This window comes from Pyxicephalus adspersus, chromosome 2, assembly GCF_032062135.1.
Source record: "Pyxicephalus adspersus chromosome 2, UCB_Pads_2.0, whole genome shotgun sequence".
Lineage (NCBI taxonomy): Eukaryota > Metazoa > Chordata > Amphibia > Anura > Pyxicephalidae > Pyxicephalus > Pyxicephalus adspersus.
In genome coordinates this window covers 136184414-136199803 of record NC_092859.1, presented here as the reverse complement: position 1 = coordinate 136199803, position 15390 = coordinate 136184414, and the positions used below count along the sequence as shown (strand labels likewise).

At 37.4% G+C, this 15390-nt stretch overlaps 1 protein-coding gene across 1 annotated transcript in view; it reads right to left on the bottom strand.

The window, feature by feature from the left end:
• LOC140324543 (stereocilin-like) overlaps positions 1–15390 on the bottom strand; it is a 35841-nt gene that overhangs the window by 11182 nt on the left and 9269 nt on the right. Inside the window, exons 5-15 of the mRNA XM_072402533.1 lie at positions 12813–12999; positions 12037–12146; positions 10897–11029; positions 10629–10811; positions 8852–8890; positions 7028–7195; positions 6781–6921; positions 5542–5591; positions 2618–2735; positions 1344–1432; positions 688–823 (exon numbers count right to left, since the gene is read on the bottom strand). Of these exons, the coding sequence (XP_072258634.1) occupies positions 688–823; positions 1344–1432; positions 2618–2735; positions 5542–5591; positions 6781–6921; positions 7028–7195; positions 8852–8890; positions 10629–10811; positions 10897–11029; positions 12037–12146; positions 12813–12999 (1354 nt within the window). The remainder of the gene's footprint in view (positions 1–687; positions 824–1343; positions 1433–2617; positions 2736–5541; positions 5592–6780; positions 6922–7027; positions 7196–8851; positions 8891–10628; positions 10812–10896; positions 11030–12036; positions 12147–12812; positions 13000–15390) is intronic.

Genomic DNA, 15390 nt, shown 5'->3' with positions numbered 1-15390 from the left:
CAGTAAACCTGGAATGGATCTGCTCCAGCAATTGTTTGCTAACATTTGCTAACAAATAGCACATTACAATAAATCCATTCCAGGTTTGCTAGGTCACCCAGGTTCACTGATGAAGGTGCATCCTCTCCAGTCTTGGAGAACTTCAATAAATCAGGCTCATGGTGAGGGGGACACATTTTGCACTTTTCATCTTGGATGCTAAAGGATCCTTTCCCGACACTGAGTAAAGGGAAGGCTGGGTCCATCATAATAAGATTGTGATTGTTTCTTTTTAAAACTAAAGTTAAAGAATGGATATGTAATGGGAGAGTAGTTTTAATACATAGATAGAACAGATTAAAGCTGCTTCCCCTGGTGTCTACTGTCAAATAGCAGATGCAGAGGAGCAATACCAGGCAGTAACTGTTTGACTTTTTCAGGCATCTGCAAATGCCTGTGTAGGCATTTCTAAGTGGCTACAAAATCTTGGTAGTTTTTGTTTTTTCACTTTTTCTGTATTGTAACCGCTTGTAAAAACCTTTTTCAAAAGTTTAAAAGTTTGCATATGGCACCAATGCAAGTCTAAGGAGCTGACAGGTCACAGAAGACTTCTAATTGGAGGTGGCAGGTCACTGTTGAAGAATTCTGATTGTGGTTTTGCTTTACTTTTTACCAAATTTATTATTTCAGTAAAGTTTAAACACGCACCAGGCATTGTAACAATGCATCAAGTATGGCAAAACGACGCTGCTGGGGTAATTCAGATACAAACTGGGCCTCTGACTTCAGTGTTTTCATCAAACTCCTACAAGACTTCAGTGGAAGAAGAGAAACCATACCGGGGCTAAAAGACAAAATTAAGCAGATTGGAACAAAAGACAACAGACATCTGGAACTGTGCACACCAGAAATATTTCTATAGTTTTACAAATCACTTGCAGGGCAAAAAAATCAGTACTGTATTAAATATGTAATATGAGTAGTCTTCACTAGAAACATGTCTCCAGTTTTCGGGTGCTGAATTTCAAATATTAAAGCTGAAATTAAGCCTAAGTATACATTTGTACCTCTCCTGTACTAAAAATCGCTTGCTCTGATTTTATGAGCTTCTCACGGTGATTAGAAGCTGCCCACCCCATTTTTTGACTGGAAGACATCCAGAATCTTCCAGCCCTTCCCTCCCCAGGCTGTCTCAATCCTTGCAGTGCAGTCAGACAAAAGACAGCTGTGAATTTCTGCTATGATCAACAGGTATGTTCTGCACTTTTCATACAGATTTAACAGACTGCTTTTAATAGACTAAAAGCAGAGAGAACAGGCAAAGTTTATTTTAGGGTTTATATACATTTTAAATTTGGACTTACTGGATCTCAAGGAGGTTCCGCGAACTCAAGTGGTTCAGCAGCGAAAGAATAAGAGGAAGAGTATTGATCTCATCAAGTGCACAGCGAATCTAGATAAATAGGAGTTACAAACATGCATGCAGGTATTAAAGGTTTTGTAAAATGTTTTCCGTCATAGAGACTAAGGACTAATAGGTGAAGTTCATCAATTCCAACTAAATGTTGGTATAATACATTATGGAAAAAATGCAGGTACAGCATCACCAGGCAACCACATATTATTATTATTATTATTAATAATAATAATAATAATAATAAATTATTATTATCTTATACAGGATTTATATAATGCCAACATATTACACAGCGCTATACAATAAATAGGGGCTGCAAATGACAGACAGATACAGATAGTGATACAGGAGGGGGAAAGGACCCTGGCCAGAAGAGCTTACAATCTAAGAGGTGGGTGAAATATAATTACATGGTTACCCAGGGCTGCTAATTTTTTTGACAGTTCTTTACGTATCATTTTAAAGGAATGAATGGTTATTCTGTTTTTAGCTTTGTACAAATTATTTTTGCTGTCCTTATCCTCACTGGGGAGATTCTCGACCAAAGATACAATAGAAAGTAATTCGAAATTTCTCCAACTGATAATGAGATTTCTATGAATTGCAAGAGTTAAATCATAATTTTTGGCCACGTTTAAATAACATATTGCTTAGCTGTAGATTTCCTTCTTTTCAAGAAACTGAGACTTTTCTCCTTACATTCTTTCTGTTGGTTACAGACCTCTGAGGTCATCCCGTACAATGTAGTTATCCTACATTGTAAAGAAAGATGCTGAGGGCTCATCCACAACCAAGAGCAAGGAAAGAGGACAGTGCCTGCTCCCAGGCTGCTAAGGGAGTGAGATATGGGGCCTAATTCTCAAGGCTGGAGAGGATATACTTTCATCAGTGAAGCTGGGTGATTCAGCAAACCTGGAATGGATCTGGTCCAGGATTCAAAATATTTGCAAGCAAATAGCAAAAGATTTTGAAGAAATCCATTCCAGGTGTGCTGGATCACCCAGCTTCACTGATGAAAGTGTATTCTCTACAGCCTTGGAGATCTTTAATAAATCAGGCCCATGGTGTAAGCAACTAGTTTTTTACTGCTACCAAAAAATGAGCATTTAAATCCTGCAACGTTGGGGATCGTCATTGTCTCTGGAGTGAAACTTTAGGTTGTTTTGGCAATCTACTAATATTTTTTCAATCATCTGCTTGTACTGCATTCTTTGTTCTTACCAGCTGACGGGGCAATGAATTAATAATGCCATATAACTGCGTCATAATTTGTATATCATCTTGCAGAATTTTTTTCAGGAGATCACAGGTATTTCCAATGACTGTATTCATTGATGACCTGCAAGTACAAGATAAAACATAGAAATATGACCAATACAGAGACAAATGGAAATCTATCTATAGTACTGAACTGAAAGCAAACCCCTCAATTCGCTAATTTGAAAAAAGTCACATGTTCAGTTTAAGAGCTTGTTCACACCATGCTATCCAATGAGATTCTGAAGAAGCACATCCAATGAGATTCTGAAGAAGCACACACTTTGATGTGCACATTGACATGTGTTGTGTTAGGGCAGCCCATTTACTTGTTCAGACTGGCGGTGTGGTTGTATTGCAGTTACCACTTCCTCACACAAGTGAATTGTTACCTTGGGGAAGACGCTACATGAACTGTCTACTTGAATCAGTACAATAGAGAATGCATTGGGAGGCAGTAAGCACATCAGAATTGCTCACTGCTGCCTATTGCCAAATGTGCAAACGGGTGCAGCAGGTTCTTTCAGAACTAGAACTACAGAGCAAGCGTCTGGGAGCCGTGCGGAACTGCTTGCTCCCACTGCGGATCTTAACCTGCCCTCTATTCAGTGAAAATGTAAAGAAAGGTAGTGTGCACAAACATTTAAAGCCAAATAATAGTAACACGGTTTAATAAATATTACAATTATGTTTTTTATATGAATAACACAGGGTAACACATTTTTTGTTGAGTTAGATCTTACACTTGTTTTTATCTTATTTTTTGGGTGGTGAATCCAGAAATGACACCAGGTTTTTGCTATCCTATCCAGTTTTTTAAGATACAGGGTACCCTCCATTTTTGTCAAAAAACATAAAAATTTTACATACAATGAAAAAATAATGAAATTATAACTTAAATGTACTGTTTATTTAAATTTCTTTTGTTCATACAAAGGACTTCTTGTTACTCTATGACATTTTTTTTACAGTAAAACATTTGAAAATTAATTAGGTAAAAATTTACGCTTATAGCTTTTCCTGGAGTCTTCAGTGTTAGGACAATCCCGCCGGATGCTCCAACAGTCAGCCATCATATGTACATCTCATCTACCCTGATATCATCCTTCCATGACCTTCAAATCTTGGTGGAATCGTTCACCTTGCTCATCACTGACTGCAACAAGGTTTCCCAGGAAGTTAGAAAGATGGCTATGCAGAAAATGCACCTTGATGCTCATATTGCAACCAAGCATTTTGTAGCTCTCCAAGAATTTCTGGACAATTTCTGTATAATTATTTGCTCTTGTGTTTCCAAGAAAGTCCCTGAAAATGGCTTTGAATGATAACCAAGCGTTCTTTTCGACTTCTGACATTGTCCTGATGAAATGTTCATCTTTAATGAGCTGCCGAATCTGTGGACCATCAAACACACCGGCCTTTATTTTTTCAAATGACAGACTAGGAAATGGCAAAATGAGGTACTTGAAACATTCTACTTCAGTTGGCAAAGCTTCATCAGACCCAGTTTCATGTGCAGAGGCGGAAATATAATATTCTTTCTATCAATAAGTGGCTCATGTGGAATGTTTGGATCACCTGGTTTTAGCGCAGATCTTGGAGGCCAATTCCTTTCCACCCAATGCCTCTCACAAGCTCTGCTGTCCAACATGTACAGATAACAGGAATACTTGGTGTATGCGCATTGCTGACCAAGAAGAAAGCATACACAGATGACTCAATTGTGCTGGTGATATTGCAACAACTCAATGACTCTTTTTATGTCTGCATATTCTTCACAAAGAGAAACTGAATGGCCAATTGGGACTGACCCAAATAATTTACTATTGTAAAGGAGGACACACTTAAAGGTCCGCTTTAAGCTATTCAGATGCCATTCAGTTCAGTTATGGATTGGAATTCCCAATTCCTCCATTAAACCAGGTATGTTATGGCAATACACAAAGTCACTGTCAGTTCTAAAGTACCTTTGTTCCTTTTTCAAGTAAGTTTGTCTCACGCAGTCTTGATGCTAGGAGTCCCGAAGCCTTCTTCGATAGTCTGAAATCACGTGCCAAATCACTCAACTCATGCTGATCAAATCCCTTACGAACAGAGTCCTCTTCAGAGGATAGTGTATTGAAAACTGGCACTGGGATTTCATCTGAATGAGCCACTGGGCGTTTAGCCGATGGTAGACTAGGATACTCTATTTTACATTTATTTTTCTTGTTATATCCTGAAGTTTTCGCTATTCAAAAGTAACAGTCACTGAAATGATCCCCTGGCTCTTGCCAAACCATAGGTATACCAAAAGGTATCTTATCACGTGTTCCCTTTGTCCACATCCGTAAAGCCTCGACACACTGTTTGCACACCTTATGAGGGGCCCAAAACTTATCTTGATCACCAAGTTTAACTTTGAAATATGCCAAATAGGCTTGCTCTACAAATGTGCTGATGTTCGCCCTTTGACTGGGAATAGTGAAACTGCCACAGATATGACTAAATGAATCAGGGTTGTTTAGGCACTTACGATGAGAAACAGCAGAGCCAGACATATTCTGATAGATAGGAATAATGTGTGTAAGTAGAAAAATACATTTTGCTTATCATCTAAGTAGAGCAGTGCACAACCTCTGACCACACTGACTTGTATGTAAATGAATAGCCTATACAACGCTACAGTCACATTCATATATGCAGTAGAGAAAAAAACCTGACGTGATAGAAGAATACTAACTGCACTTTCAGAATCAGCATACCTATTTTAGTGTAAATAAGCTAAAAATTGAAGTCAACAAAAAATGTGTTCAAAATTGTTCCCCAATGTAATAAATGAAGTTAAATTTGAAAATGTTCTTTAGACATTGGGTGCAGGGGAGTTGGAATTAGAAAAATAGACTTACCTGACTCCTACTTGAATTGTTTGGGTTACTTTTCGAAACAGGAATAGTGCCTGTCAAACACAGAAACCGAATAATTTACGAGCCAAATGTGGTTTATATACATTATTTCATAGTTTATTACAAGGCTGATATGTGACATCCATGGGTCACTGCCTAAGGCACTTGGCACCAGCATCCCTCTGTATGTACAGTAAGTGTAATTTGTTAGAGCCTTTTCTTTTTTTCATTTTACTTTTGAGATTACCTCTACCTCTAAAGCTGAGCTGCATCAAACTACCCAGAGTGGAAGTGGTACTCCCCATTTCCACACTGAAAAGGTTAAATGCTTGCATTTGCTTAGGGGATTTAGAAATGAATCCTTCGCTCCCTCCATACTTGTCGATCTTCTCTTCTTTCGGACACTTTGGGTTGTGGACGGACCCTCAGCAACCTCACCCACAATCCAGGGGTTATTGTTCCTGTGTCTGTCCCTGTGATAACATCACAGAGTGTTTTGGAGAAAAGAACTGTTCACACAGCGGCGGAGTCTGCAGCAGCCAGGAGGTAATGGGGTACAGGGTGGTTATTTAAGCATTCCTGGAATCGGCTTTAGGCTACGTACACACATGCAATAATTGTCCTTGGACAGGAACGATTAACGACTGATTGCTAACAAAAAAAGTGCACAATGACAGGCCAACAACACTGATGAACAAGGAATGTCGCTGGAAATGAAAGACCAGCCTGGAGGATCCGTTTGGGTGACAGTTGTTTACTATCTATTGTGTGTAGTGTGCGGTCATTCAGTGTTCGCTGATTGTTCTACGGTACACTTTTTCCATTACATGTCCCTTGATGCATCGTTCAAACAATAGTATCTAGTGTGTACATTATTAGTAGATTATATTTGAACATAGTAAAGGAAAAAAAAAGAAAACAGTCATGAATAATCGTTGATCTGTTGTCAGTCATTTGTTTTCTAACGACAATTATTGCACGTGTGTACCTAGCCTTAAGAAAGGGAAGTTCTTATCATTAAGCTAAGACAGTGGCAGAATGAAGGCTAAGTATAGTCTTGCATATACATATCACATGAACACGGTGATGTTGCAAGGTAGCATATGCTTCCTAAAGCTATATGGAATTGGAAATGAAAAATGAAGAGTTGGCCTATTGCATAAATACAAAAAAATGTCATGTTATGTTTCAACATGATCTTATATTCATCAATGGTTTGTTTACTAGATAGTTGTAGTTTACCTGTTGCTGATTCCATTTTACATCACCCCAATTGTTCAAGTTGGACAATATTTCGTTGCTCCGTGTACATAAATGAATTAATGGCAGTGAGTTTAAAAGTGGTCCCAGCTCTTGCAGTCTGTGTGTTACATTCCATGAAGTCTACAAGCAAAATGAAAAAACTTTATAATCGTCACCAAGTATATAATAGATGCATATACCAGTTTTTATTGCTTAAACGACCGTAGAAATCTAGGAATATACATACCCACAATGTTCTAATGACAGCCAGTGTTTGAGCATAGCTCAGTGAGCTGGAATGATTGGTCAAAGCTGGAAGAAGCTTTATAAGTTGTTTGGCAGATAATTCTTGCAGAAACATTGGGCTAAACCCCAGGACCAAGGAGCCGATGTTTGGTAGCATTTCATCTGAAATCTAATATGGAAAAAAACAACAGACTTGCCAGCACTTAAAACAAATTCCCCCTTGCAAATCACTTTTTTATTGTAATAATAGGACAGTTGGATCACAGGGTACTATATTTTCCATCAGATATTAACATTTAGGAAAATCATTTTATTTGTTTACACTATTAAGCAAAGGCAATGGGCCTGATATATTAAAGCTCTCCAAGACTGGAGAAGATAGACTATCATAGGTGATTCAGTTAATTTAAAATGGATTACTTAAAAATCATTTGCTATTAGTTGACACATGTTTTCAATCCAGGACCAGGATCCATTTAATTGCTGGATCACTCAGGTTCTCCTATGATAGTCTATCTTCGACAGTCTTGGAGATATCTCCTGTCTTAATTGTGTAAAAGATTGTAAATGATTTGGCTCCATTATTATGCAAGATAATTTTATCATTCCAAGATATCCGTATATATATTTCTTCAGGTAAATGACCTGGGTACTGAATGATGTATTCTAACCTTATCAAAATCAACAGTCCTTATAATCCCTGACTTACAAAGGACATACAAAGGTATTCTCAACAAACAAAAGAAAAGAAGCACTGATGCCAAGATTTTATTATCATAAAAAGATAATTTTTTGGGAAGGGATTTATTTTCTCTTGTTTGTTTTTTTGTGTGTTTTTTTATAATTCAATTTGTATGTAGAGATGTATTGTTAATAAAAAGAATTTACAAAAAACATGGTGGGAGGTAGCATTTGTTTGGGCAGTTTTTAACACAAGGTACTTACCGTATTTTCCGGCGTATAAGACGACTTTTTAACCCCGAAAAATCTGTGCCAAAGTCGGGGGTCGTCTTATACGCCGGGTACTTACCTGCAGCTTCCTTCCCCTTGCTTCATACGTCCGGTGCAGCCGAGTCCCCGCTCTGTGCGGGGAGTATGAAGCAAGGGGAAGCAAGCTGCACACAGAGGAGAACGTGAGTCTGGATTGGCTCTCCAGCAGAGGAGGAATGTGGAGCGCGCGAGGGGCAGTGTAGGCTGTCACCTCCTCCTGTATCCCTCCTCCAATTACTAGTACTAGTAATAGCGAGCTCTGACAGGCAGAAGGAACAGTACAATACTGGGCGTATAACACGACCCCCAACTGCTTGGTTAGAGTGGTCTGCCATTTAATTGGCAGACCACTCCAACCAATCAGTTGGGGGTCGTCTTATACGCCCAGTCATCCTATACGCTGGAAAATACGGTACTTTTTTGTGATATCAAAACATTATCAATTGCATTGGCATTTTTTTTCTCTATGAAGCTTGCACTGCACATATTGACCAAATTATAACAGAAATAATAAGGCTATATTTGGAGTACAGGTGGTATTATTATATTATTTTTTTCTATTTATTTAATATATTATTATATATTTATTAAGATTAATACTTTCCAACAGTAACACAGACAGCAATAAACTGTGACAGTAGCAATAAACATTTTCGATTGTTAATTGTTTAAAAAGTTATTTAGGCTAAATTTGGGCATTTACAATTGCCTTGTAAAAATATCTTTGGATTGATAAAAACTGATCTGAGTCGAATGTATCTGCGCAACATTACTGCTCTCTGTATTGCATTATTGTAGCTTTAGTAAGTCTAGTGGACACAAGTCTAAAACTTACATTTCCAATGTTTAGGATCTTTTCAACAAGCACCCGAGCCTGAAAGAGAATTACAAAACCAAGGCTTTTATTACAAATCATACCCAAATAATATTGCTAAAGCGAGAGTAAAATAAACATTATAAAAAAAGTCTCCTGACTCAACAACACTCTCCAATGAACATTTCTCAAAAACTATAATTCTATTCATAAAATAAAAGTGTTAATAATGTATTGTTGCTGTGGCTTTCTTTATTTCTATATGCTTGGCCTAATATACATGAACCGATTTTAATTTCTATTCCTATTACTAACCCAATAATATTATGTGATCTGAAGTGATTCTAAAGTAAGTATCTGGCTGATTGTAAAAGAACAATATTTGGGTTTGTTTTTGGACGTGTTGGTATTTGGAGCAAAAGTAGGCAAGTCATATTGTGTGTATGATCAGCCACAAGAAGATTCACTCAGTCTTTCCCATCTGTCTGGTGGTTCACCACACCTCTACCCCATGGTTAGAAGAGGAGAATACTGTACAAGTGTATCCTGTATTTTTGGACTTCAAATCGAGCAGTTATTGATTGTAAAGTTGATTGGAGCAGACAGTAATGCAGAATTGCCTCCAGAACTGTTTCTGTGTATTAGACTTTATTCCAGAGGTGGTCAACTTTTGGTGTACAGGACCGCTACTTCAGTCCCTGACCACGGGGCCTTACATAATATTCAGTGAGTGATAAAATAGCAGAAATATTTAGAAACTACAGGCGTGCAACAACAAATGGTCATGTCTATGGACTATAGGAAAATGGGAACACACTTCATCAGTCATAGAAAGGAGACACTTTAAATTAGACTTCTGGAGATCATAATGATTACCACCCTGTGCCACATTTTGATCCATACAGTACCTATTAGATTTTAGCTGAACCACGGATAAAAACATAAAAAAAGAATAAAACGGATAAAAAAATATAAGGATAGGGTAAAGTAATAATTAAATTTAGGTACTTATTGGATTTATTTTTTTAGAATATTATTCTTTACATTCTTAAAGAAGCACTAAAACAGAGAACAATGTCTGAAGGGACCCCCCGAGGACAGCACAATGCCAAGGGGTTACAGGTTGGGATTTCCTCACAATAAAATATAATAATTAAAACAAATATTTAAAGATTAGAACAGAGAAGGTAATCACAGTTTGCTGTTCCTCCCAGCTAAACAACTTAGGATAAGATTTCAGCCACACCATAGTGCTTTGTGTGTAATGAGTCATTGTAAGAAAGCAAAGTATGAGAATGCAATGAGTATATATGGCTGCCCGCTGCTTCACATTGCTGTACTTACAGATAACAAATTATATGTACAAATACAGTTACATATGTTAAAAAGGTCATTTGTATCCATTGCTTTCTTAAACTAATCTCTGGTTAACATACAATGTTGATAATTGTTTACTCCTGGAGTTTGAAGCACCATTTATTAAAGCATTACATCGCAAAGTTTAGCTAACAATAAATGGATACCAAATAGGACCTATACCAAACACATACATTTACAGCCACAGCAAGTATTCCTTGTAGACAACCAATGTTCAAAATCCTTCAAAGGGGAAGAATGGAAAAGAGAGGTCCCACATGGCTCCCACCAAAACACTTTTATGATTTCAAAAGTAAAAGCTAGTTATATATTATTTCAGTCTGATGCGGAGTGACGTGTAATAGGTTCTCTTTAAACAAAACATAGTTTCACATGTAATATGACTTAATGGAAGAAGCACAAACATTTACCATGGCAGTACCTGCACAGGTGTCAGTCTTGCTGAGCCTATATCAGCCAAGGCTGGAAGGAATTGTTCTGGCGTCAGTGCCTGCAGAAAGGTGTAGCTAAGAGCTGGTATTACTGTAGAGAGATTGGAGATTGTCTGGGGGCTTAGCGTTTGAGGGTCCTGCCAGTGCAGATCAGCAGTTAGAAAATCGAGCATCTGTAGGAAAATTAAAAATGTCAGTCATAGGACTTAGTTGCCATTCTGTATTCCCCCTTCTCAGTGCTGATTTCCAGAGGCTTACCTGAGAATTAGGGAACAGTTCTCCGGACTTTACACATTGAAAGAGGTTTCTTTTCAGTGCCATAAAAATATCTGTCTTCTGCTGATAGTGTTCCAAGACCTGTACATCAGCCTGACATACACAGTAACCCATCCTAGAAACAAACATAGGTATGACATGATATGACATGTTATGACATGACTATGATATGATATGACATGTTATGACATGACATGACTATGAGCCATATAAAAATGGTGATCCTCTACCAGCCAAGACTGCGGATACATTTCCATATAACATTTCCATATGTCCCCAGATGCTATATTATCTGTTATGTACCCCCTTGGGTCTTATGTGCCTTAGAAACTCTATTTTTGCAGATAATGGTCTTAATACGTGCACTTTTTGTTGGTTTCAACAGTTAAATCTGTGTGTCACGTTTATTGTATGTGTTTATTATTTTGAAAAATCTGAATCTGCGTTCAATGAATGTCAGTGACCACTGGGGCAGCAGCCTAGGACTGAATGCTACTTCCACTACAGGTCAAATACCTATTATTACACAGTATTTATATAGCGCCGACATATTACGCAGCACTTTACAAAGTCCATAGTCATGTCATTATCTGTCCCTCAAAGGACAGGCTCACAAACTAATGTCTCTCCGATAGTCATATGTCATTAATACAGTCTACAGTCAATTTGGGGGAGAAACCAATTACCTAACTGAATGTTTTTGGGACGTGGGAGGAAACCAAAGTATCACACAAACAAGGGGAGAACCTGAAAACTCCATGCAGACAGTGCCCTGGCCAAGATTTGAACCTGGGACCTAGCGTTGCAAAGGCCAGTATGCTAACCACTGAGCCACCATGCTGCCTATACAGTACTTACCAATACATATCCCAAATGGTTCAGTGCTACCAGACATCTACCAATTCTACAATTTCTACAATGCAATGAAAGCAGAACATCATTGAGGTCATATCTCTGCACTTTCCTCTATATATAATCAATGTAAAAATGAAAGAATCCTACATTCAACAACCTAGCCAATGACTACACATACATAGACCGGCATTGCCGGTTGGGAAATCTGCTTGTGATCATTGAAACCACACGTCTGTACAGTATTTGCAGAATAGTTACTACACTTACAGTTCCACATCCTGGACGGTGATGTTTGCCACCTGTAACATTCTGGAGACCACAGTCCTCTGATATGGAGGAGACAGATCTTCTGGGATAACGGGGAGGATATTCACAACCTAACACATGGGAAGAGGGATGTCATTGTTATCACCATCATTGTCCTTATCATTGTCACCATAAACAGTCATACATAAACTTTATTTGCTATTACTTAATTGTGTAGATTTTTTCCTAACAAGGTTTGGACAAACAAATTAAGAATTCAAAATCAAGGAGGACAAATTTACATACAGCCCCCTTGGACTGAACTTTTTGTCATCCTGACCTAGCAAATCAAGATGGTCGAAGATCCAACACATGGAGGAGGACCAGACAAAGAACAAGAGATGACAGGTGAGTGTAATAAAAAAAAATTGTGATCAGGCAGGTAAGAATATTTTATGGCAGTAGGAACATCACCAGTCTGGTTACAATTTTTATTTTTAGGTTCAGTTCTCTTCCACTGTTACATTTCAGCTGCTTTTATTTCTCTGTACAGTCATAAGCTGCAGAAGCTAAAGAACAGGTAGCATCTTAGCGGACAGGACTGTGCTATGTAGCAAGGCTTTGTGAATCTCATGACTGGTTGGACAGACGTACAAATGCTTGGGCAGGTAAAGTAGTTATCATATGTGTTTTCAATGTGTGTATTTACTGGATTGCCTGAAGTCCCAGAAAACATATACTTATGTCATGTAGGTGCGATCCTATCGTCCTCTAATTCTTATAAAACCTTGACTCACCTGCTGAGCACTGAGCTGTTTAAACACATCCAATGGAAGAAGAGGGAGCATATTTCCAACTTTTTGGATAAATAAGTCATCTAACTGTGATATATTTCTAAGTATGATAGACCTTCGCAGCCAGAAGCCCAAGGCAAACCTTTGTTCTTCAGATAGAGATCCAGCATACACAGCCAAAACCTGAAGCCTAAATGGGAAATATTGAGATGGTTATTATGGTCTCGGTTATAACCAGGTAAATATTGTATATTTAATACAACCATATTTAGCCCTTGGATGCTCATCTACCAAGACTACTAATATGCTTACCAATATATTTACCCATTACATTTAGATTAGTCTATTTTGCCCCTTGATTATTATTTATGCATTTACCAAAAATCCTACCAAGGATCTATAAATCACAATGAATACTTATGAACCTAGTGCCTTACCTAATAATCAATGACCATAATATATATTACTCAATTTACTCACCTCCGCCATCTCAGTATTTGCGGTTATATGCTTATTATTGTATATTTACTCCACCATAGGTTCTCCCTTTAGATGGATACCTCAAAAATTGTTCCTTTTTCTACTATATAAGACAGCAGACCCATATGAATAACCAGGGGAATGCTCCCCTTGATACACCTCTAACAATTTATATGATTAAACCTTTGGATCATGTAAGTTCTAAATTTACTAATGTGTTAACCTATTAACAGTATAAAGTCAGACATTTTTTCTATATATTTTTTCTATACCTTTATCTATTCTCATCTCAACACATACACAAAGTGTCACCACAACAATTTTTTCATGTCAATCTCTGTAAAACCAAATCGTATTAACTACAATTGTATCTGCTTTATTGGTTTAGTCATATCTGCATTAAAACTATCTCTCATAGCTTTTTATACACTAAAAATATTTGTATCATGTTTTGATTAAGATATTTGTTTAACATTCAATTCCTGTTCAATGCACTTATATTTTGTATATCTACTATGAACCTAGATATTTGCCGAGTCTTTGCACATACCCGTTAAGCATAGAGTCACCCCTGAGGAAGCCCAAGTTTGGGTGAAATGCTTCGGGTCATCAACAACACGTTTGAAATACAAACTACGCTGTATTGTATATTCTTATTAGAGGTCTTCGGTCTAGTGCCCCTTTTGGGCGGTCAAGGCCAGAATATGGTTTCTGGCCATGCAAAAATTGCTAATATTTTACTTGTTTGATTGTTATGTATTATGAGAATTGATCATTAATACAATTTAATATTTGCCAAAAAAACCCTTCTCTACCTTTGCTTTGCTTCTACACTAATAAACAGGGTTGGCAATAAGGCCAAATTCCTAGGCCATTACACCCTCATTCCCACCAGCAAACTTAAACTTTCTACTTATAAGCAGAACCAGACAATTTAAGGATTGCACCAAATTGCAATAACAATTATATAACAATAACAACTATTATCTAATAATTATACAATCCTACTTTTATAATTCACCAAAGATTCAGGTGAATTTACACACATTTTATTTTATAGGGTTTGTGGTGTTTCAGTGTTAAAGGTAATTGTAAAAAAAGTATATAGCGTTCTGATCACTACAGCTTAGTTTAGTTCCAGGTACAAAACCTTTTATTCAGATGCATTCCTCAATATCTACAAAGGAGATATATGACCTTTGTGCGCCTCTTTTTTTAAAATATTATTATTATTTTAATAATATTAATAATAATCAGGATTTTTTATAGCACCAACATATTTTGCAGCGCTGTACATTAAATAGGGGTTGCAAATGACAGACAGATACAGACAGTGACACAGAAGGAGGAGAGGACCCTGCCCCGAAGAGCTTAACCTTTGCAAACCATATTATCACAGAAATGGGGGATGGACACAGAAGTTGAGAATGAGAACAGTAGTGAGCAGTCTTTAATACAGAAAATTCCTGCAAGTCAGGGGTTTTATTAATGCTGAATTACTGAGTGGATTAAAAAGAAATACATATAGGAAACTAATATTTAAATAAGATTACCCATGTCTCTGAATTTAAAATTATACTGTACTTCCTGCACACACAAATACATTTTTATAAAAGTTTCTTTGCATACAAAACAATCTATATTTAGCATGTGTTTGAACAGTCAGGTAGTATTATTTAAAACCATTAGAATGTCTCACGCATGGGTAAAAATGTACTGGTGTATGAGATGCTGTCTGTTACAATAATGTCCTGGAGAAATGCAGCTCTGCAATCATTTTGTGACTGTCAATACCAGTATTGCATTGTTGGGTTCTCTCTCTTGCAAGGCTAATATGCAAAAGTGTTATCATTGTTGGGGGGATTTAAAGCCATTCTGTTCTTTATATATCTAAAACTACACTCTGACTTTTGCAGTGCTAGGTCCCAGTTTGGAATTTGGGCCAGGACACTATCTGCATGGAGTTTGCAGGTTTTCCCCGTGTTTGCGTGGGTTTCCTCCGGGTACCTCCCACATCCCAAAAACAGTTAGGTTAATTGGCTTCTCTTTAAAAATTCCCCTTAGACTGTATTAAAGACATATGACTGAGGTAGGGACATTA